Source organism: Aedes albopictus, chromosome 2 (genome assembly GCF_035046485.1).
Source record: "Aedes albopictus strain Foshan chromosome 2, AalbF5, whole genome shotgun sequence".
In the NCBI taxonomy this organism is placed as follows: Eukaryota; Metazoa; Arthropoda; class Insecta; order Diptera; family Culicidae; genus Aedes; species Aedes albopictus.
Window position 1 is genome coordinate 183,883,345 of NC_085137.1, and position 24,257 is coordinate 183,907,601.

At 39.1% G+C, this 24,257-nt stretch overlaps 1 protein-coding gene across 2 annotated transcripts in view; it reads right to left on the minus strand.

Moving 5' to 3' along the window:
• LOC109409290 (DNA-(apurinic or apyrimidinic site) endonuclease) overlaps nucleotides 1-24,257 on the minus strand; it is a 38,029-nt gene that overhangs the window by 2,811 nt on the left and 10,961 nt on the right. The window contains exons 2-5 of one of the 2 annotated variants that reach the window (XM_029859213.2): nucleotides 12,346-12,875; nucleotides 11,919-12,095; nucleotides 11,490-11,576; nucleotides 9,751-9,873 (exon numbers count right to left, since the gene is read on the minus strand). In XM_029859213.2, coding sequence (XP_029715073.1) covers nucleotides 9,751-9,873; nucleotides 11,490-11,576; nucleotides 11,919-12,095; nucleotides 12,346-12,865 — 907 coding nt within the window. In that variant the 5' untranslated portion in view covers nucleotides 12,866-12,875. The remainder of the gene's footprint in view (nucleotides 1-9,750; nucleotides 9,874-11,489; nucleotides 11,577-11,918; nucleotides 12,096-12,345; nucleotides 12,876-24,257) is intronic. The other variant, XM_029859214.2, reaches the window with a different exon arrangement.

The window sequence follows — 24,257 nt, forward strand, 5'->3', positions numbered from 1 at the left end:
CAGTTCAAATTGCTAGAATGGTATTGAAAGCAATGTATTCACACCGTCTACTCTTTTGGAGATTTATTTCTAATTTTATATTGTTCCAAGCGGGAATTGAATTTTAAAACAATATAAAAAAATACAAATACGTATACGCAAAACGAATTCGTTCAAAAAAAAAAACGTATGGAACAATTAATAGAAGAAGATTGGAGAACACGTTGGAAAATAGCAATCTCAACAATTAGATAGCACTACCAGCACTCTGTTTAACAAGAACATTTCTGCTTTTTTATGATGCTATTTACCGACAGTTGTGGCACACTATTGAAGACGTGCCTATGCTAAATTAATTAATCAACATTTGAAAAGGCCATACAAGCATTTGTAAACAATGACTTTGCTGTCGCTGCTGAGTTCCCATAAACTTATCCACACAAACTAAAACCGTTATCAATATGAGCAAATAACGATCTTTTGAATAACGGTGTTCGTTTACGTGGGCAGGGTGCTGTTCAGCCCTATGGAGCATTTTCGAAAAAAGGTCTTGAGTTTTTTTTTCAAATGTTGGTCCAATTTAATTCAGTGCTCACTCGTAGCACCTACCAAAGTGCTATGATTATGCGTGCAGAAATGTTCTATCGAACCATTGCGCACCTAAGGATGACTATTGTAATATTCATGATGAAGTGATAATGAATGAACAAGCAAGCTTTTCTACCGTTCCTACAAAGTAATTGAAATAACTCGCATCAAATATAGTAACATTTGATTTGCATCTACAACCAGATAAACTTTACTGTAGTAATGATGCTGCTCTTTAGGTCAAATGTAGATAATTACCTACGTTGTACATATACTAAATGTATTTTTACTGCTACCTGTTTTGAATTTAATAAAACAACATGAGGTACATTACATATATTATGTTATATATTATGTTCAATGAATGGGTGATCATATTTCATTGATCCACTTTTATGAGTATGTTATTGAAAAGGCTCATATACGAAACGACAAACCGCATGGGATCAGCAAAATGATGCTGATGTTGATGGGTGTGGTTCTAGGTTGGTTCACGATCATTTCGTATTAAAGATGTTATTAACTTCATCGGAATAGAGGGTTGAATATATAATGCAATTTTCCGCAATGATCTACTCAAAAGATGCCACATCTTTGTGTGCGGATCAAAACCAGAGGCCTAGAGAGCCGAAATGTAAAAGTAGAATAAACGCTAAATCACTTGTCAAATTATTGAATTTTATTTTTTTGTCATATATATTTTTCACTTTTAGTATGTACTAAAATAAAATTAAAAAAACTAACTTACTAACCGGCTCAGGGCCCATATAGCCGAGGCGGTAAACGCACGGGTATTCAGCATGATCATGCTGAGGGTGACGGGTTCGATTCCCGGTCGGTCCAGGATCTTTTCGTAAAGGAAATTTCCTTGACTTCCTTGGGCATAGAGTATCATCGTGCCTGCCACACGATATACACATGCAAAATGGTCATTGGCAGAGGAAGCTCTCAGTTAATAACTGTGGAAGTGCTCATAGAACACTAAGCTGAGAAGCAGGCTTTGTCCCAGTGAGGACGTTACGCCAAGAAGAAGAACTTACTAACTGCGGTCCTGAATCAAATGTAATAAGATTACTTCTAGTAGGAATTTTACCTCTGATTGTAGTAACTTAAAATGAAGGAAAAACATTACAAATTGACTTAATAGGCATTTAATAGCTAGGTAATGTTTCACTGCGAAATTCGCCATAGACGAGCGCATACTGGCACACTGATGGTATCTCCGTAACTGTTGTAAGACATACGAAAGCAAAATAGTCAATTGAGTAAGAGGGCCCTCAATATTTTTTTTTAAATTTTAATAGGAAATAGGTGATGAAAAGCAACTTCTGTCTAGTAGAGAATTAACAAAAAAAAAGAGTATACTATAACAATAGATCACTAAAATTACTGGAGAGCAAGTCTTTTACAGTTTTCTTTTAAAAAAAAAAAAAACATTGAGAGAGTATACTATAACAATAGATCAAAACGCTTATATTTATGATTTGGCAAATGTATCTCATCTGATCAACAACGTAACTGTAATAAGTTGAATCTCGAACTATGAAAAACGTGTTGCATAGTAAACTGTTCAAATAATGTAAAACAGGAAATATTCTGTATAAACTATTTAAGATTCATAGTGATTCATGCATCTACATTATATTTACTACATAACCTTCAACTTACTCTCGCTAAAGATTTCTGATCACGTTTCTGATTCTTATTGTACAGTTCTTCAATTTAGAACTTAAACGTACAATATTACAATGTGTACATATAACTTCCAGAATTTGATAAATACGATTCAATAGTTTTAAAGATAAGATTGTAAACTCATAAAATCCAATGTACTCACCAATTGCTTCAATAGTGAAACAGTTGATGCAAAATTGAAAAAATCTTATGTTTGATAATTAAAGTTTTGTTTTTTTTTGATAAATTTCAATAATCTGCATCAGCTTCGTCATTCTGAGTCAAGAAAATCTTTTACAGTTTTCTTTAAAGCAGATGTTTCAACCTTAACAGGTATGATTTTATACAACATAAAAAAGGGGTAACTATTTACGTCAAATTGGTATAACTTGCATAACTTGGTATAATATTGGTATAACTTGCAATTAACGCAATATCGGAACATGTGTAAGAAATTAGTCTTTTGTCATTATTCTTAACAGTAGGAATGAAGTCTTATTTCAGAAATCAGCAAACAAGATACCTCAATACTACATGTATCTGTTAAGTCCTTCATGGATCTGGAGAATTCAGAGAATAACAGTGAAGCAGCAGCAAGAATACAGATTGAACACTCGATTCCTATTTGTCAAAACAAAACCAAACATCTAAAAACTAAAATCAGTTGTGAAACATTTGTGGAGTTAGATTAATTAAAAAAATGATAGAAAAGGAGATGTGATACTATTATACATCTAAGTAGTCTTGGGATTATCGCTAGAAACGAAGGATAATAAAATATGTATCTGAAGTGTTAAGACGTGTCAAATCTTTTCTCTGGAATTCCTTCTTATCTGGTTGAAAGAATACCAACAGTGAATGAGTTATTAGAAAGCTGTAGTTAAGGAATAACTTTGGATTACCACAGAGTAAAACAGGGTAATTTGGCCACCCTAATCAAAAATCGATTGAAGATGCAGAAAACAACGTTGAATGTCTCGCACGTCGTATTTATGACCATGATTCAAGCAATCACAGTAACAGTGCTGTTACAAAAGTGTCGATATAGAAACCGCAAAATCCGCGCCAAGCCATTTGAAATCCGCGCCGAGGTCATCAAATCCGCGCCATTCAAAACATATGGTATTGATATGTAGAAAAGTATTAATTCATTGGAAAATGCATGATAAGAGTTTTTGGCCATGCAACACCCTCGGAAATTCGGTGAGGATTTCAGTAAGAATGTCCTCAGTCTTAGGATTTCGAAAGCTTCAATGGTTTCGATGTATTCTACAAAAAAATCCAAAAATTCTACCAAGAAACCCTTTACTCTTTAATAACTATGCCCATAACGCCCCTCTCAACGAGTGCTCAGATTGGAAATCATAGTTTTTAACAAAAAAAAAAATAATTCGAATAATCGATTCAGGAATTTCGTCAATTCCGTCATTCTGAAAGTCATCCATAATGAAACAAAAAAATTTTGCGTATTTAAAAAAATCTTATGATTAATATTCTACCCAGAGTTTTTCAAAAGCTTTTTTTCCATTGAATTCTCTAAAAATAGAATCGTAAAAATCTCCAGAACGTCTTATCTGATCTATCTGTTTTGATTTCTCACGACATACATCAATGATTTTCTTTGCGAGATTCTGTTGAATTTGATTAGAAAATTCAACCAAATGTTTCTCCGAAACATCCGGCAGACGTCTTTTTGCAAATTCCAAAAATTAGCTTGCCATGATTTAGTGTTCTTTCGAACCTCAGGCATTACTCCGTCAGTTCCGTCCAAAATTTAAATTCTATCCAAAAGTTTAGCCAAAAATTGACTTCGGGGTTAAGACAGAAATTCCTTCAAGAGTTTGACTAAGAAATTCAGAAGAGGATCTTCTGATTCGTTTGGAAGTTGACCATCAATGTTAACTTCTTTTCCCAATCAGCCTAGATAGCTGTGTAGTGTCGGTAGCGGTTGTCTCAATTGGCTAAGAATAACACTACGGACCGCCTGATCCAGTGGTAAGAGTCCACTAAACAGGTGACCCCTAATTCATGGTGTTATGCGGCTTTATGCTTACCGTGCCAAAGAATGAATGGTTAGGGGGGTCTAATAAAAACCTAACCACAAACGGAGCCTGTGGAGAATTAGGGCGTCCTCCACAGTATTACGCCCTTACTGCGCTAACCGGAGCAATAGTGCAGCGGACCTTGCGTTTCTCCGAGATAATCAGTTGTCCTTCTTAAGTCTCAAATTTGAGGCTTAATAAGGGCGGGATTATTCAAATGTTGTAAATTTGCTTACATTACTGCCTATATGGGTTCGCTTAATGCGTTTTCGCCATTGGCGTTTTTCAATTGACCACAATTTGGTTCGTCGTTGATGTTTCCTTTTTGTGCTGTGATTGTGAAGTGCGTTATCCTGTCTAGTCTGGGTAGTGGCTACGGCAAGGAAACCTCAGATCAATTTTCAGCGTAAAAAGCGTATGTAGCCCAAGTGGATCTACTTCAAAAAGTTCATTTTCGTAGGGTAAAACTTCTGTTTAGGTTACCTTGTGAACCCAGCTTTGCTTTTTTCATTATAGATGAACTGTCGTGCCTCGAGCATGCTCTATTTTAGAATAACGTTAACAGTATGTTTCAACCTTTCCTTATGGATGCCTTCAAGCAAGCTCTTGTTTTCAGCATCTTTTTGCTGATATTTGGCATCTGAAGTAGCTCAAACATTGATTTGAGATGCTTCAGTTTGATGGAATACTTAGGTAGTACAGTTCATGGTTAACTTAACATAGAATTACACCTAACCCAACTCTGCATGAGCAGAATTTGTCATGAGTTGACTAATTGGCATGTGTCAGATGAGGACTCTCCATTTGACCTTTTTGCACTTTGGAGTGTTCCTTCGCAAACTTTGCGTATTCAGGCGTCCCTGCTCAACAAGCTAGGGAACCTGTAATAATTGATTGCGATCACATTTTATGGATAACTCACTTCCATTGCTACTCCAAGAGAGTTTCATTATGGTTTTGTTATTACAACGCCCTTCATTATGGTATACCATAGCTACTGCTTTGAAAGAAGCTTGTCCTCTGCGGTCTGTGCAGACCGCAAGAGGTATTCCTGAATGGAACTCGGACCTGTTCAAGTTCTAAATATCTTCGGATAAACCAGTCTTTTGTATAGCTACGAATCTTTAGCTTCTACCCCGAGGATTGTAGCTATAGAATCGATTTAGTGAGCACTAAAAAGCTCTGCTTACTTCAAATCTCCTGGAGCAAATGGGGCTTTATCCTGTTTTTCTCCAGAGGGATTTGAGTTTTTCAAACATGTTTTGAACTCTTGTAGTTTTCTATTTGGTATTTTCATGGCTTGAAATTACTCTGTAGTTTTATCCCGAAAGGGTGCGTGCGTTGTAAAAAGAAGGAATAAGTTCTAGATTTATCTGGTTACGTCGTTCTTTCTGAAATGCTCGAAACGCATTGTCGATTATCACATCTGTGATGTTCGTCTGGCTAACATGCCTGTTCATGTGAACTCACATGTCTCCCAATTTGGGATGTCCACAGTGACTCTTTTACATAAAGTTGTATACGTTTTCAAGAAAGCACTCGCTCAAACGTAGTTTTTGCTTGGGTGATTTCTTGAATATTGAGGATGCTTTTGATGACGTGCCTTTCTATGTCATATTGAAAGTCGCATGACGTCGCAAGCTACCTCCAATGAGCTATAGGCTCTTTGTACGCTTATGCGTTTTACAGTGTCCTTTTCAGGGCACTGAATAACCCCGTTGTGGTATGAGCTATGAGCTCTCGTTGCGCTTATGCGTTCATTCCCTCTTCTAGGGCACCCCTTCCTATTTCATCACCTTTCGCTTACCCAATTCCCATCCCTTGTCCCATTCTCCCTCAGGTAAATGATGAAATAGGCTCATATGTATGGCGATGGCACAAATGTCCCAAATGGAGGATAACGTGCCTCTGGAGCCGGCCTTCTGATACCTGATACCTGATTGCCATGATTTAGTGTTCTTTCGAACCTCAGGCATTACTCCGTCAGTTCCGTCCAAAATTTAAATTCTATCCAAAAGTTTAGCCAAAAATTGACTTCGGGGTTAAGACAGAAATTCCTTCAAGAGTTTGACTAAGAAATTCAGAAGAGGATCTTCTCAGTTTTAACGTACGTTTAGTGCAGTGGAGCTTATCTAGGGACTGTTAACATTGTTTTACGCAAGTATAAAATCCCATAACTCTAATTAGAACATGTTATTTTTTCTGATTGCGTTGAGTTCCTAGTCTAAATATTTGATGTAAGTGCCAGAGTTGCGCTCTGTCACTGTCAATGGTAAGCAAATCGCTGATTTTGATAGACCGACTGCGATCCAAGTCAGCGTGCGCTCTATTGAGTTACCGTCACTTTCCTTGTTCCGTCAGAACTGGACTGACTGTGATGGTGTGTGGACATCAGTAATAGGCCATCTTTAAAATTCGTTTGAAAATTCAAATGAAGATTTACCAAGATGATATTTTAATATGTGGTACAAAATAACAAGTTTTGCATGTTGGTCACAAAAAAGTTTGGGTTTTGGCGAAACCCACTAAAATATGATTGTTGATATGATTGTGATCTAGAGTGCGGGTCAATATCAGGCCGTACTCTTTCATTGTCGTTTTGATATTGAACGGCCTGGAGTGATAGTGACGATTGTGCAATATCAGTAGGCACCTGATACACAGTAAAACCGCTCAGCACTAAAATGTGTAAGCCCTACTCTGCCCATATTCGCATAGTCGATGTAACCACCATTTGCAATGCCACCGTACAAAAGCTAATATCTAACGCGTGTGCATATTTGTGACCAGTTTTATTAAAAAGATCACTAGATCTAAACCTTAGTTGGATGTCAACGCGGAAAAAATCTTGAACTTTATATTTATTCATTGGTAAAATTCCAAAAGTATGTTGAAAAGTACAGTGGCGCTTACATCGACTATGCGAATATGGGCAGTAACTCATAAGTGCATAATTTCCAGACCACACAAAAATGTGTTACAGTTACACATTCTCAAAAACAGCTCGTACACTCGTCTAGATGCGAAATGTCGATATTTTTTTGTTTTCCAAGGTCACTAGAAAACCTAGCTAGATTGCTGTATAACAATTTTTGCGAATTTAACGATTTTGCGGATACAGGAGCTGATTTTGTGAATGAGCTAGGATTACACATTTTTGGTGTAGTCTGGAAATTATGCACTTTAGTGCTGAGCGGCGTTAGCGTGTAAGACTGATATTGTGCAACTCTGGTAAGTGCATTTGAAAACCATTTCCGCAAAATCCGCGCGAAACGCAAAAACCGCGAAAAAAGCAAAATCCGCGCCACCTGTAACAGCCCTGAAATTTAAACCATGATGATGGTCAAACGTACTATACTACTTGTCACACACATAGTAAAACGAACTATGGAATCATATTTGAGGGGGTTAGAAGCAAAGGGGTGTAAGTGACAAAAACCCACTTTCGAGTAAATAAGGTTTAAAGTTTTTGACCAATTTTGCATCCCATACAAAATGTATGGAGTTTCAAAATCAACTCAATTTTCTCTGATTTATTGTATTTTTTCTAATCATCGTAGCAACAATCTTAAAAAAGTTCCTGAAAGCTTCAAATCTGAAGAATTGTATGATATGCTCAGCTCAAAATCTACAAAATGATCACTTACACCCCTTTGATTCTGGGCCCCTCATTTGTCATTACCATGAAATATAAATAACGAACGGCATGATAAATTAAACCCTTCACATGGTACAGTCGGAACCCGCTCGTTGAGCCACAACCTCCACCCAACCAACGAATTATTCGATTCGCTACACTGAAAAAAAATTTGTTGTTGTTTCCACCGAATCCATGGTAAAATTAAGAACTGTACCAACAATTTTCAACCGAATGCAAAATTCTGTTAATTGTACTGAAACATTGTCAATATTACCATGCGTAAAGTACCATTGACTAAAAACATTCTTGATGTTACTATTTTGACATTGTATTTTTGACCATGTTTATCTAAGACGCGCAACATTCAAGTCTACATGGACGAAATTACAATGCCCAAATAGTAGAACCAAGAATGTTTTTAGTCAACAGTAATACACGCATGGCAATATTGACAATATTTCAGTACAATTAACAGAATTTTGCATTCGGTTGAAAATTGTTGGTACAGTTCTTAATTCTACCATGGATTCGGTGGAAACGACAACAAAATTTATCTCAGTGTAGTTGGGTGAAGTGACAGCAGCACAAGGGCGTGCGCATTGTTTTTTTTTTTCAAATCATGTTTAGATTGGAAGTAAAAAGTAAAATTTTTCAATTTGTTTTACATTTAGAGCGAAACTGATACGTTTTGCAAGATATGGCCAATGCGAGAAATAATTATTTTCACCCATTTTTAAGTCGGTGAAGTGAAAATATAGATGTTTTTGAAACCACCTGGACCAAAATGCAAGCACAAAACGCTTTCAATGATCGACAAAATAAAGATTGCCGATGTTTTGCATTTGTTTCGAAGTATTTGTACATATTTTTTTTCAAGAAATATGGAATAGAAATTCTTCTCGATTATCAGTAAAGCTTAAGAAACCAAAAACTCATTAGCTCGCCCCTCGGAATTACAAATTGGTTGTCATTTTCAGTTTGACATTGAATTATGACATCCAGGTGCTTTTTAGTTGGCTGACAGCTCAACTAACGGAGACCCAACTAAAAAGCCACCCAACTATTAAGCCCCCAACCAGCAGGTCATGACTTTTGGTCTACGAAAATCTAGTAGTAAATATGTTTTAATTTCGCCCTCGATTTGGTCACCGTTACCATGTCCTTTTTTTCAGTGTATGTATACTAGTGATGTACCGAATATTCGGGCCGAATATCAGTCTTTTTCGATTTTGCCGAATATTCGTTTAGCCGAATATTAAATGTATTATTCGGCCGAATATGCCGAATAGGCCGAATTATGACTAAACATAGCAACAACACGCTGAATCAAGAATTCAATTACCAAGAATCAAGTTACCTTTTCTGTGATGTAAAAACGTTTCTGAAGATCATGGCTGTCAAATTGTACTTCCTTGTAAACGATCTTGCCATCCATAATAATTTCATGAGATTTTTAACAAGAAAATCGGCCGAATATCTGACCAACTATTCGGCCGAATATTCGTTTCGCCGAATATTGCGGAGATTCCACCTGTTTAGACTCCTGCGCGAAAATTAGTTGCGTGGATTTTTCTTGCGTGGGCCCACAGATATAAAACCAGACCGCGTCTTGGTGAAAATTTTACGCTGTGTTGTTAGGTACACATTTGATGATAGTTTTGCATTGTAAACAAACATTTATAACGCACCTACGCTGAAAATGAGCCTAATCATTGATTTGCGTCGGAATCTATAAATCTTCACAACGGGCAATAATAAAATTTGAAATATTCGGTATTCGGCCGAAGGCCGAATAGTACTATTCGGTACATCACTAACAAAACTTACCTCCATCCAATGGTTTTTCGACTTCATCGGTTGTCGCCGTTTCCACTGCCGTAGCAGCCGTCCGCTTTTTCGGTTCTTTTGCCGGTTTCTTCGCAGCGGCCGCAGCTGGAGCTTCCCCGTTGGCTGTATGCGTAGAATACAAATCAACCGTAAATAAAGGTAATCTGAACAAATTGCATGCATGGAAGAAACAACACAAAACTATCTGAGGAGGCAAAGGAACATGCAGTGATTTGTGAGTGAAAGGGAGGTTACAGAGGAATTGCACTAGAACAGTTTGTGAAAAATGCGAAACAGTCTTAACGTATTTCCAATTATTTGTGCAAACTTTACCTTACAAACAGGCTGACTTCTGTTATTGATAAAAGTTTACGTAAACTAACAGAAATACGCATTAGCTGAGGGACACGGCCCTTTTCACAAATTGGTCTAACGAAAGTGGGAAAAGGCAGATTAGTGAAATTTCAAACAAAAGACATTTAAATAAACCTTTCGGTGGGAATAGGGAAAAGTTCAGCTGGGGTAATACATTGGAAACTACATCAAAATACAAACTACGGAGAAGTGGACGCGGACACACATATATTACAAATGGTCAAAATTTCACTAACCTGCACTTGTTTAGTCCATGTTCTGTAATTTCTGAAGACCTGATAATTTTTCGATTTGTTTGTATGTTTGTTAAAAAAATACCGATCAAACCAACTATATTTTTTCTATCAGCGTTCTATGTATTTTGTCAAAAAAAGGGATTACAAAATTCTTCGGAATCTTTTATTTTACAGATGAAAATATTCTTAACGCAGCATGTGGGATGTTAGAAAGGCATGGTTGATGTACAGTACCGACGCTCGCTTTGGTATGAACGGATGTGGGGAACTGCGAGCAGGAAACAATTGTTCCATAGGGATTAGTAAACGTTGGAAATGAATAAATGCATTTTTTTTACAGAATTAAGACTATCTTTATTGAATAAAACTGTTTCAGTTGTGTTAAACCTATCAGAGTTAAAATTTCCAAATGCGCCGTCGTTTGTTTTCGAGTGTATGTTAGTAAGTAACCAATGTGAATTAATGTGATTTTGCTTGTTGGTTCTCTGACTTTGAATAAAAGAATACGTCCAAAAAACTGGTATTCGATCTCTCCTGATTGGATGTGTTCCCTTTTATTTTGGGGCTCTTGTAATGATGCGATAATCATACTGTGTCGTTTGGCACTTGGAAGCGGTACAAAGTTTCTTAAGAATACTGATTAAATAAAACAAACGATACAGAAAAACAAACGCGAAGGGTAACCGTGCTGACTGTCGTGTTACTGAAATTGCTTTGGACAACCTGTTGGCAACTTGACAGAGTAGGTTCATTAGTACAGTAGTAAGAAGGTCCCTAAATAACGTAATTATTTTTAGGTTTGCGATGTCCTAATAGCTAAATTGAGTAAATTCTCATGAAAATGAAAACCTGCGTCGAACTTTCTACTAACTCTGATATTACGTCGGCATAGCAATTCAAATTGTCTGTCACATATTGTCTGACTCTTCTTACACAAATTCAAGTCCAGTCAAGTTGCCATCCGGCTAGATCTTAGGAACAAAAATGAGGGTACGATCGTCTGTCCCAAACGTGTACGATTGATATTATAGGGGAGTTAGAGGCGGCGGTGGACGCCGCTAGACAGAGGAAGAGGGCTTGTTTTTGTTTTCTGTGTAGAAACAAGTGATTCGTCTAGAATTCAATTACCCTCTTGCTCGGTGGCAGCAGCCTTTTTTCCGCGTCCTCGTTTGGCGGCAGGTGCCTTGGGGGATTTAGTTGGCGATGCAGATGGTTCTACAAATTAGCAAATGATATGGATCAAAATCTACTGGTTAGAAGCTAGTATCGCAAAACAGGGCACCCGATAGTTTTTTTTAACTTTCTAGCTATATTTACATTTCAGGTCACAGATATAAAAATGAATGTTAACTCGCAGCTTTCAACGTCTCAGTTGATAACGTTTTTCATATAATAGAATATTGGTGTCATTTTTCAATCCTTTATCCATGCTGCTAGTTATGACATTTTCTTTACAAAATATTTACAAAATATTAGTTAAAATTCACTATTTCATACACTATCGAAGGTACCCCATTTTACGGTACATATCCCAGAAAAAAAATCAAGTTTACTTACTTTCTTCGGCGGCTTTTTTGCGACCACGTCCTCCTGCTTTAGCCGGGGCAAGATCTCCGTTCGCTTCTTCACTCACTGCTTCCACTACGGCAGCTTTTTTGGGGCTTGCCTTTTTCGGCGATGGTTCTTTGGCTGCCTGCTTCGACTTCTTCGCTGGTGATGCTGCTGGTTCTTCATCTGGTTTTAAAACGTAGAAAGAGCATACATTGGAAACTTGTGAAATACTCGAGGGTTGGTGTTTTAAATCCAGGAAAACGTTAGTTAAATGATTAAAATCTTTGAAAAAAAAAAGCATAGGAATTTTAAGCATCCGGGAAAGCTGGAGGAGCATCGCCCAAAACTAACAAAGATGAAACTCTAATAAAGACTCAGCACTTGAGAGAAAACAATACGAAGTTTACAATTAGTTATGCTTTTTAGCTCTCACCTTTGGTATCCGCTTTCGCCTTGCCTCGCCCTCGCTTGGCCGGGGCTGCTGGTTCTGGTTCGACTACTTCTTCCTCCTTTGCTGCTTTGGCAGCCTTACCCTTTCCTTTGGATGCCGCTACTTTGGCGGGAGAACTGCCATTCGATACCGGAGCTTCTGCTTCGGCGGTCTTCTTGCCTCTTCCTTTTTTCGCCGGTAGTTCATCAACTACGACTGGCGCCTCCTCCTTGGCCGCGGCAGGTTTACGACCCTTACGACCCTTGACGGGTTCTTCCGCTGCCACCGGTTCTGGTTCAACTGCAGCCGCCGCCTTACCCTTTCGGCCCTTCTTTTTCTCCTCTGGAACCTGCTCTACTTCGGGCTCGGCAACTGCTTTTGCTTTACCGGCAGCTTTTGCTCCCTTCGCGGTTGGCTTCTTTTTGGCATCACCGTTCTTGACTACCACCTCTTGTTCCACAGATTCCGCTTCCGGTTCCGTCACATTTTTCGCTGTACGCCCTCGTTTAGCTTTTGTTGCCATTTGAATGATTCTGTAACGAAAGAGGTCAGGTAAAAATAACTGTACAGGAGCAATTCTTAAGCAACATTTGAAAAGGGCGATTTGTTGCGCTAATCTGCATTCACCCATCAGGTGTCTTTATATTTATTTGAATCTGAAAAATTAATGTAAACATTTGCATGGATGATGATTTACGGTAGGGTAGGGCGGGGCAAGATGAGCACCCTAAGGATCACGTTGAGTTTATTGAAATCTGTTGTGGCTTTCTCAGTCTAAGAGCATTGAAACGGCTAGTTTGGCATAGCCCGACGTTTCGGTCCCGTGTATTGGACCTTTTTCAAGGGATAAGCAGTCAACCGTCTCTTGTTATGCGGTTTTTGAATGCAGTTTAACTATTCAATGTGCCAATCAACATTATCAGAAATGCTTTTCCATTGAGATGGCAATGCTGTCAGTGTTGATTTGAGAACCAAAACAAACCCACCGGAAAAATCTACTGAAAATCACTAATTAAGCCACTTAGGGCCGATTTCTTCACCTCGGCTTAACCGGTAAGCCAGGTTTACCCATACAGTTAAACCTGGTTTAACGCTTAAACCAGGGTGAAGAAATCGCCCCTTAACGTATTATGTAGTATAAATGTGAAGTAAATATTTCGGAAGTGGCTTTGCTAAGAAAGTTCATGTCACTCCACCGATGCTCTTCTTAATGGGAAGGGACCAGGAATCAATAGGTCGGCTCCAGAGGCACGTCCTCCTGAGACTGCTCATCTTGCCCCACTATAGGGAAATAACTAAAGCTGAATAAATGTTAACGTTTGTTTTAAGAAAATATTTCCTAATGCAAGTTAAAATGCTTTGCAGTAAGCTAGTAATGTTCGCTGATAATCAAAATTATGGTAAGAATTTGATTCTAACATGAAAACCTTATTTTATTCGGATGATTTCTTATAAGAAAATGCTAAAAATCCATGTTATTGATCAATTTGAAGATATTTTTCAATGGACTACCCGCTTTGCGCGCAGCCACAGTTGATCAGCAGGAGTAAATCAATTTAATTTTGTATGGCGAAATGCATCTAAACTTGAATTACTTGAAATACAAAGCTTTTACCGAAAAAATATTTGGTAGGTTTAATAGTGGTCACCACCATTGTGCACAACCACTACCAAATATTTTTTCGAATAATGTGTTCCACTTTGAAGAATTTGCCTTTAGATGGTATTCGCCACACAATATTTTTGCGATTTTTCGCGCATAGAAGCTAGCGCCACATTGGTCGATGCGGAGAGTAGGAAAACAGCCGATGTAGTTAATTCATTCGTTCGTTTTGAGGTACCTTTTATTAGGTTTACAAACAGGATGAACTTTATTCTAACGGATTATTTGGACAAAATTCATCATAAAAAAAGTAAAACAAAGGGGTGCCCATCTTACCCCGTCCTACCTTCTTCTTCTTCTTTATGGCTCGACGTCCCCAATGGGACTTGGTCTGCCTCACTTCAACTTAGTGTTCTTTGAGCACTTCCACAGTTATTAATTGAAGGGCTTTCTTTGCCTGCCATTGCATGAATTTGTATATTGTGAGGCAAGTACAATGATACACTATGCCCAGGGAGTCGAGAAAATTTTCCCGGCCGGAACGGAAATCGAACCCGCCGTCTCCGGATTGGCGATCCATAGCCTTAACCACTAGGCTTACTGGAGATCCCGTCCTACCCTACTAGCTGCTAATGATTGGAAAATCAAAAAAAAAACCTAGAGCGTTCAAGAACATCCAGTTGCCATTGCAATATGATGCTTCCAAGAATGCCTGGATGACTCGAAATATTTTCCAATCCTGGTTCCACGAAATATTCAAAAAATGCTGGAATCGAACCCAAAGCCTTGCACCTGCTGGATAATTGCACGGCGCATCATTATGGCATTTTGGCAGATGAACTCTGCTCTGACGGTGGACACATCAATGTGATTTTTCTTCCACCGAATGCCACTCCGATCCTGCAGCCGATGGATCAGCACATATTTCAAACCATCAAGCTCAAATACCGTGAAAAATTGCATTAAGATATATCATTTTCATCAATTGACAGTGTAGTTCATTTGAAAAGCATAAATTTGAAGGATGTTGCATTCTGGCTTAACGAAGCGTTTCTCAGTCAGTGTTACAACAGGCTTGGAGGAACATAGGCATATGCGTGGGCTCACTGTTGCACGAAGATGATGTACCCTTGTCGGTGTTATTCCAGCAAACCTCACGGTAAGAAACTTAATTGAATGTAGAACTATTCATGAAAAAAATGTGTATATTATTTCTACGGTCAGCTTTAGAGCCGAAAAACTAGTTCACACATTTTAGCTCAGTTTCAGACATTCATTCAGGGCCGGATCTAAGGGGGGGGGTCCAGGGCCCCGGGCCTCCACATTTTAGGGGCCCCACAAAACCCGTTTATGCTTGCTAAACATTAACTTCATTGTTCAAAAATGAAGAAAAACTTTGTTGCTCATCACATTCGTACCTCCGAGGGGCCTCCATATTCGCTCCGGCCCCGGGCCCCCACAATCCTTAAGCCGGGCCTGCATTCATTTCTATGTGTGTTTGTTTTAACGCGCAGGGTTCAAACAGTGGAATCATCCGGATTACCTGATGAAGACAGGTGCATCGACGATTATTCTGACACGGACATATTGGCAATCGTCAACAACAAAGAAAGTCATGGAACCGATTTTCACGACGAAGACGATGATGATTCTGTTGAACCCTTGGTTGAGCCGCACAACATTGAGTGTGATGAAGCAAGTTCAGCGGAAACGCTTGAACAAAGCCAACATTACCGTGCCGTAAAATGCCTAAGTTTTGCACTTGAGTGGGCCGAAGAAAATGGACTTGATATGAATGATATTCTACAACATCTCCGTAAGATTAGAAGCATTGGATTAGAAAAATGTGTAAACAGTTAAAAATAGAAATCCTCTACATAGAGATGAGCGGAAGTTACATATACGTCGATTAGGCAACGCTGTTTGTTTTGTTTACAACAGCTGCCAACACTTGCTACAAAGCTAGATGTTCAAACTTTGTGCGTGACTTTGTTGTGGTTCAAGTTGTTTTGTTTACATTTTCTAATTATGGTAGAATTTTTTCTTCAAAATTTTGTTGAAATAGCGAAGCAATCGAAGAAATCTGATTTTTTTTTTTTTTTTTGGAAAGGTTCCTAGCGGCACGCCGACGGACGTAGAAACCTCTCCCATCACTGTGCGCACAAGCGTCTCGCGTTTGCGCGGACAACGACAGTTCACTAGGCCTTTGGATAGGATAGAGAACGTAATCCTTCAGAAGCAGTACACCAGCCGTGCACGGAACATGTCGTCCAGTAAGACACTGTTGCGTACTGACTCAGAAGGTTACGGTAGAAGGTGTGAAAGTTTCGGTTTTGTCATATGGTCGATTTTGTATTTGTTTTTTTGTCATGTCAAGGTTTAAAGAATGTTATTGTTCATATTTATGCTGTGCCCTATAATTCAGTAATCTTTGGTGTGCCTATGATCTGTTAGATTGTCGATGTGTTTGTTATGTCCACTTTCGTTGATCCTCATTTTAGTATTGTTTTTATTATCTTTGAAAGTTGTCTTTCGTCCACATCCCTAGCACTATCAGCAACGGTCCAAATAAGTCCATATTAAAGAAAACCTTTCATACACTCAGTCGAAAAATGTAAAAATATCTAATTTGTCATAAATAGTCTACGTTAGTCAAAGTCGAAGTAGTCAGTTTTTGTCGATTTCGTCTTGATCACACGTTAGCTTCGAATCTATAAGCAAGCACTGGTCAATGCTGCACTTCCCACTATTAGTTTCTTAGTTATTTTAAATTGATATTGAAAATTATACAGAAAATTGAATCACGAAAGCTCATCAAATGTTCAGAACTATCTATTAGCAAATTGAATACGCTAGATACTACTAATTATTTCATATTTGAATTAAATTTGTATTTGTATAGTGTATTTGTTAAAATTAACCGAATAGTGGGAAGCCCAGGAAACAGTTCAAAGTCTGCTGACCCAAAAAAGATTCCGAGACTCGTCACAAAACACAAAAATTTGCATTATGATTCACAACGACTCTCGAAACCTTTCCAGGCTCAATCGACCGGAACTGTTTTCTGGGTATAGAAACTACTAGGCCCCAGCAGGTCCCTCCTGTTTATCGAGCATTTCTGATAAATCAGCCATACTCCATCTGTAGCAGCCGGTTCGCAATGAACCGTTGGAGGCGCATTAAAGTGTTAAAGGTGATATTTTCATTACAAGAATTACAATTAACATCCTTCACTTTAATACCGTCGAACCCTGTGATCTTGGCCAGGGCAATCGAAGAAATCTGAAATTCATTGCAAAAGTGTTACGCTAATCATATCGGCAGAAGTGAAGCAAGAAGCAGCAACGGAAGTTTTTTCGACAAGTTTGTAGGAAGTAATATAAATAAATTAAATTGTTTGTTCTTAGATTAGAAATTCATTTGTCATGTATTTTAAATTGTTTAAATAAAAGAAAATAAAATTACACGAGAGCGGAGTCGGGCACATGACTTCAACCCTGGCTTTCTTAGAAGCCGAAGACAGGAAGGCACGAGCTTCGAGCGTGGGGCTCTATACGTGATGGTGTGTGTGATGTTCGAGCGCATGAACGAACGGGATGAAGGAGACGGAGAGTTGAATGAGTGAGTTTTGTGAGTGATGTTGTGAAGAATAGTTGTGTTGTAGTTGTCTGAATAAAAAAAAGGAAATCAAAATGGAACAAGAAAAAAAAGTGTGTGATTTAATTTAAACGAAGAAATCCTACAATGGCACAGCCGGTGGGAACGTCTTTTGAGCGTGTAGTGTTCGAGGAATGTGATTTTAGTGCACTAACTACAAGCAAGCAAAAGCATCTGATTCAGATTGCGACACGGGCAGCAGCTGAAGATGGCTGAATGTGAACGGGTTGGTTGTGGTAACAATGTGCTGCTAGGACGAGGTAAGGTGTTTTTTCAATGGAAAGGCGATTTCTGTCACTACCCACACATTTGCGAGGGTACAGGGCAGGTAAAAGGCAGCAGAATTTTGACTTTGTTTAGCTCCCTAATGTTGCCTCACGGGTTTTGCTCGTTTGGCTTTGCTGCAGGTTCAACAAATGTTGGCGGGCCTGTACGGAACTACAAATCGATTCGAATATGGATGATTTTGACGCAATCCAGGTGTTTCGTTGCATCAAGTAGCGTTAATGGCGAGTTTTTGCTTGATCGTGACTAAAAGAAAAATTACCCATGGGTTGTTTTTTTACTCAACGGAGTCTGTGTACTAAAAAACACGGGATGGCATTCTAAACTACCCATATTGAATTCTTCTTGGAATTATTGATGTTCTCGATTATGATGGGATTGTGCAGTGGAATGATAACAGTTTGGAATTGAGTCGCTAAGTCTAATTTGGAATCATGAAAAATTGGATATGAAACAAACACTAAATCGGTCATGGTAAATGTATTTATTTGTGAGATTTTTTTTCTTTTTTCATTTACTGATAGCACAACGGTAATTCAAACAAATTCATGTTTCAATATTTTTTATATTAACGGCCACGACATTTTTGTACGAAAGTAAGTAAGGAGTTGTAGCAGTATTGAGACAAGATAATTAGTAATGATGTTTATCAAGATGAAACTGAAAATTTAATTTTCTCTGGCTTACATGTGACGTTTGAATGAACAAATTTCAAAAAAGGATGTATTGGTAAGAGATTATGATGGAAATAGAAATCTTAAGACAGGAATTTTAAATGCCAGATATGAAAATGTTCTGGCTTTGATGCTTAATTGCATTAATTGATCCTGTTGTGTTTTCACAGAAGGTAGAATATGTAAAGAGAAACTAGAATAGTAATGAAATTGGAAATTTCTGATTTTGTGCTTGATGGATTCTTCTGGAGCCTGGTAAGCTCCCTCCAAGAAAGCAATATGAAAATCAGCAGTTGTGTTTTCACAGAAGGTAGAATATGTAAAGAGAAACTAGAATAGTAATGATGTTGGAAATTTCTGATTTTGTGCTTGATGGATTCTTCTGAAGCCTGGTAAGCTCCCTCCAAGAAGCAATATGAAAATCAGCAGTTGTGTTTTCATAGAAGGTAGAATATGTAAAGAGAAACTAGAATAGCAATGAAGTTGGAAATTTCTCATTTTGTGCTTGATGGATTCTTCTGGAGCCTGGTAAGCTCCCTCCAAGAAAGCAATATGAAAATCAGCAGTTGTGTTTTCACAGAAGGTAGAATATGTAAAGAGAAACTAGAATAGTAATGAAGTTGGAAATTTCTGATTTTGTGCTTGATGGATTCTTCTGGAGCCTGGTAAGCTCCCTCCAAGAAAGCAATATGAAAATCAGCAGAAGTGTTTTCATGGCAGGCAGAATATGTAAAGAGAAACAAGAATTGTAATGAAGTTGGAAATTTCTGATTTAATGCTTGATGGATTCTTCTGGAGCCTGGTAAGCTCCCTCCAAGAAAGCAATATGAAAATCAGCAGTTGTGTTTTCATAGAAGGTAGAATATGTAAAGAGAAACTAGAAAAGCAATGAAGTTGGAAATTTCTGATTTAATGCTTGATGGATTCTTCTGGAGCCTGGTAAGCTCCCTCCAAGAAAGCAATATGAAAATCAGCAGTTGTGTTTTCACAGAAGGTAGAATATGTAAAGAGAAACTAGAATAGTAATGAAGTTGGAAATTTCTGATTTTGTGCTTGATGGATTCTTCTGGAGCCTGGTAAGCTCCCTCCAAGAAAGCAATATGAAAATCAGCAGTTGTGTTTTCACAGAAGGTAGAATATGTAAAGAGAAACTAGAATAGTAATGAAGTTGGAAATTTCTGATTTTGTGCTTGATGGATTCTTCTGGAGCCTGGTAAGCTCCCTCCAAGAGAGCAATATGAAAATCAGCAGAAGTATTTTCATGGCAGGCAGAATATGTAAAGAGAAACAAGAATTGTAATGAAGTTGGAAATTTCTGATTTAATGCTTGATGGATTCTTCTGGAGCCTGGTAAGCTCCCTCCAAGAAAGCAATATGAAAATCAGCAGAAGTGTTTTCATGGCAGGTAGAATATGTAAAGAGAAACTAGAATAACAATGAAGATGGAAATCTCTGATTTTGTGCTTGATGGATTCTTGTGGAGCCTGGTAAGCTCCCTCCAAGAAAGCAATATGAAAATCAGCAGTTGTGTTTTCACAGAAGGTAGAATATGTAAAGAGAAACTAGAATAGTAATGATGTTGGAAATTTCTGATTTTGTGCTTGATGGATTCTTCTGAAGCCTGGTAAGCTCCCTCCAAGAAGCAATATGAAAATCAGCAGTTGTGTTTTCATAGAAGGTAGAATATGTAAAGAGAAACTAGAATTGTAATGAAGATGGAAATTTCTGATTTTGTGCTTGATGGATTCTTCTGGAGCCTGGTAAGCTCCCTCCAAGAGAGCAATATGAAAATCAGCAGAAGTGTTTATATGGCAGGTAGAATATGTAAAGAGAAACAATAATTGTAATGAAGTTGGAAATTTCTGATTTTGTGCTTGATGGATTCTTCTGGAGCCTGGTAAGCTCCCTCCAAGAGAGCAATATGAAAATCAGCAGTTGTGTTTTCATAGAAGGTAGAATATGTAAAGAGAAACTAGAATTGTAATGAAGATGGAAATTTCTGATTTTGTGCTTGATGGATTCTTCTGGAGCCTGGTAAGCTCCCTCCAAGAGAGCAATATGAAAATCAGCAGAAGTGTTTATATGGCAGGTAGAATATGTAAAGAGAAACAAGAATTGTAATGAAGTTGGAAATTTCTGATTTTGTGCTTGATGGATTCTTCTGGAGCCTGGTAAGCTCCCTCCAAGAGAGCAATATGAAAATCAGCAGAAGTGTTTATATGGCAGGTAGAATATGTAAAGAGAAACAATAATTGTAATGAAGTTGGAAATTTCTGATTTTGTGCTTGATGGATTCTTCTGGAGCCTGGTAAGCATAGGCGAAACTACTGGGGGTGCCGGGGGTGCCAGGCACCCCCTGGAATTGGAATGCATTGCTGTGAGATATAAGACGATGAATGATGAATGGATGAACTAATGATTTTTTTTTTGTAGTGCACCCCCTGACAAAAAACCGTAGTTTCGCCCATGCTGGTAAGCTCCCTCCAAGAGAGCAATATGAAAATCAGCAGTTGTGTTTTCATAGAAGGTAGAATATGTAAAGAGAAACTAGAATTGTAATGAAGATGGAAATTTCTGATTTTGTGCTTGATGGATTCTTCTGGAGCCTGGTAAGCTCCCTCCAAGAGAGCAATATGAAAATCAGCAGTTGTGTTTTCATAGAAGGTAGAATATGTAAAGAGAAACTAGAATATCAATGAAGTTGGAAATTTCTGATTTTGTGCTTGATGGATTCTTCTGGAGCCTGGTAAGCTCTCTCCAAGAAAGCAATATGAAAATCAGCAGTTGTGTTTTCACAGAAGGTAGAATATGTAAAGAGAAACTAGAATAGTAATGAAGTTGGAAATTTCTGATTTTGTGCTTGATGGATTCTTCTGGAGCCTGGTGAGCTCCCTCCAAGAGAGCAATATGAAAATCAGCAGTTGTGTTTTCATAGAAGGTAGAATATGTAAAGAGAAACTAGAATAGTAATAAAGTTGGAAATTTCTGATTTTGTGCTTGATGGATTCTTCTGGAGCCTGGTGAGCTCCCTCCAAGAGAGCAATATGAAAATCAGCAGTTGTGTTTTCATAGAAGGTAGAATATGTAAAGAGAAACTAGAATATCAATGAAGTTGGAAATTTCTGATTTTGTGCTTGATGGATTCTTCTGGAGCCTGGTAAGCTCCCTCCAAGAGAGCAATATGAAAATCAGCAGTTGTGTTTTCATAGAAGGTAGAATATGTAAAGAGAAACTAGAATATCAATGAAGTTGGAAATTTCTGATTTTGTGCTTGATGGATTCTTCTGGAGCCTGGTAAGCTCTCTCCAAGAAAGCAATATGAAAATCAGCAGTTGTGTTTTCACAGAAGGTAGAATATGTAAAGAGAAACTAGAATAGTAATGAAGTTGGAAATTTCTGATTTTGTGCTTGATGGATTCTTCTAGAGCCTGGTAAGCTCCCTCCTAGAGAGCAATATGAAAATCAGTAGTTGTGTTTTCATAGAAGGTAGAATATGTAAAGAGAAACTAGAATAGCAATGAAGTTGGAAATTTCTGATTTTGTGCTTGATGGATTCTTCTGGAGCCTGGTGAGCTCCCTCCAAGAAAGCAATATGAAAATCAGCAGTTGTGTTTTCACAGAAGGTAGAATATGTAAAGAGAAACTAGAATAGTAATGAAGTTGGAAATTTCTGATTTTGTGCTTGATGGATTCTTCTGGAGCCTGGTGAGCTCCCTCCAAGAGAGCAATATGAAAATCAGCAGTTGTGTTTTCATAGAAGGTAGAATATGTAAAGAGAAACTAGAATAGTAATGAAGTTGGAAATTTCTGATTTTGTGCTTGATGGATTCTTCTGGAGCCTGGTGAGCTCCCTCCAAGAGAGCAATATGAAAATCAGCAGTTGTGTTTTCACAGAAGGTAGAACATGTAAAGATAAACTAGAATAACAATGAAGTTGGAAATTTCTGATTTGGTGCTTGATGGATTCTTCTGGAGCCTGGTGAGCTCCCTCCAAGAGAGCAATATGAAAATCAGCAGTTGTGTTTTAATAGAAGGTAGAATATGTAAAGAGATCCGGTTGGATCTAATGGAGAAAATCCACACCCTCGAGCGGGTTGGTGCGTCTCTAAGGAGGCGTGAGATCCGGTTGGATCTAATGATAAAATCCACACCCTCGAGCGGGTTGGTGCGTCTCTACGGAGGCGTGAGATCCGGTTGGATCTAAAGAAGAAAATCCACACCCTCGAGCGGGTTGGTGCGTCTCTAAGGAGGCGTGAGATCCGGTTGGATCTAATGATAAAATCCACACCCTCGAGCGGGTTGGTGCGTCTTCTAAGGAGGCGTGAGATCCGGTTGGATCTAATGATAAAATCCACACCCTCGAGCGGGTTGGTGCGTCTCTACGGAGGCGTGAGATCCGGTTGGATCTAATGATAAAATCCACACCCTCGAGCGGGTTGGTGCGTCTCTACGGAGGCGTGAGATCCGGTTGGATCTAATGAAGAAAATCCACACCCTCGAGCGGGTTGGTGCGTCTTCTAAGGAGGCGTGAGATCCGGTTGGATCTAATGAAGAAAATCCACACCCTCGAGCGGGTTGGTGCGTCTCTACGGAGGCGTGAGATCCGGTTGGATCTAATGAAGAAAATCCACACCCTCGAGCGGGTTGGTGCGTCTCTACGGAGGCGTGAGATCCGGTTGGATCTAATGAAGAAAATCCACACCCTCGAGCGGGTTGGTGCGTCTCTACGGAGGCGTGAGATCCGGTTGGATCTAATGAAGAAAATCCACACCCTCGAGCGGGTTGGTGCGTCTTCTAAGGAGGCGTGAGATCCGGTTGGATCTAATGATAAAATCCACACCCTCGAGCGGGTTGGTGCGTCTCTACGGAGGCGTGAGATCCGGTTGGATCTAATGGAGAAAATCCACACCCTCGAGCGGGTTGGTGCGTCTCTAAGGTGGCGTGAGATCCGGTTGGATCTAATGAAGAAAATCCACACCCTCGAGCGGGTTGGTGCGTCTTCTAAGGAGGCGTGAGATCCGGTTGGATCTAATGAAGAAAATCCACACCCTCGAGCGGGTTGGTGCGTCTCTACGGAGGCGTGAGATCCGGTTGGATCTAATGAAGAAAATCCACACCCTCGAGCGGGTTGGTGCGTCTTCTAAGGAGGCGTGAGATCCGGTTGGATCTAATGAAGAAAATCCACACCCTCGAGCGGGTTGGTGCGTCTCTACGGAGGCGTGAGATCCGGTTGGATCTAATGAAGAAAATCCACACCCTCGAGCGGGTTGGTGCGTCTCTACGGAGGCGTGAGATCCGGTTGGATCTAATGAAGAAAATCCACACCCTCGAGCGGGTTGGTGCGTCTCTACGGAGGCGTGAGATCCGGTTGGATCTAATGAAGAAAATCCACACCCTCGAGCGGGTTGGTGCGTCTTCTAAGGAGGCGTGAGATCCGGTTGGATCTAATGATAAAATCCACACCCTCGAGCGGGTTGGTGCGTCTCTACGGAGGCGTGAGATCCGGTTGGATCTAATGGAGAAAATCCACACCCTCGAGCGGGTTGGTGCGTCTCTAAGGTGGCGTGAGATCCGGTTGGATCTAATGAAGAAAATCCACACCCTCGAGCGGGTTGGTGCGTCTTCTAAGGAGGCGTGAGATCCGGTTGGATCTAATGAAGAAAATCCACACCCTCGAGCGGGTTGGTGCGTCTCTA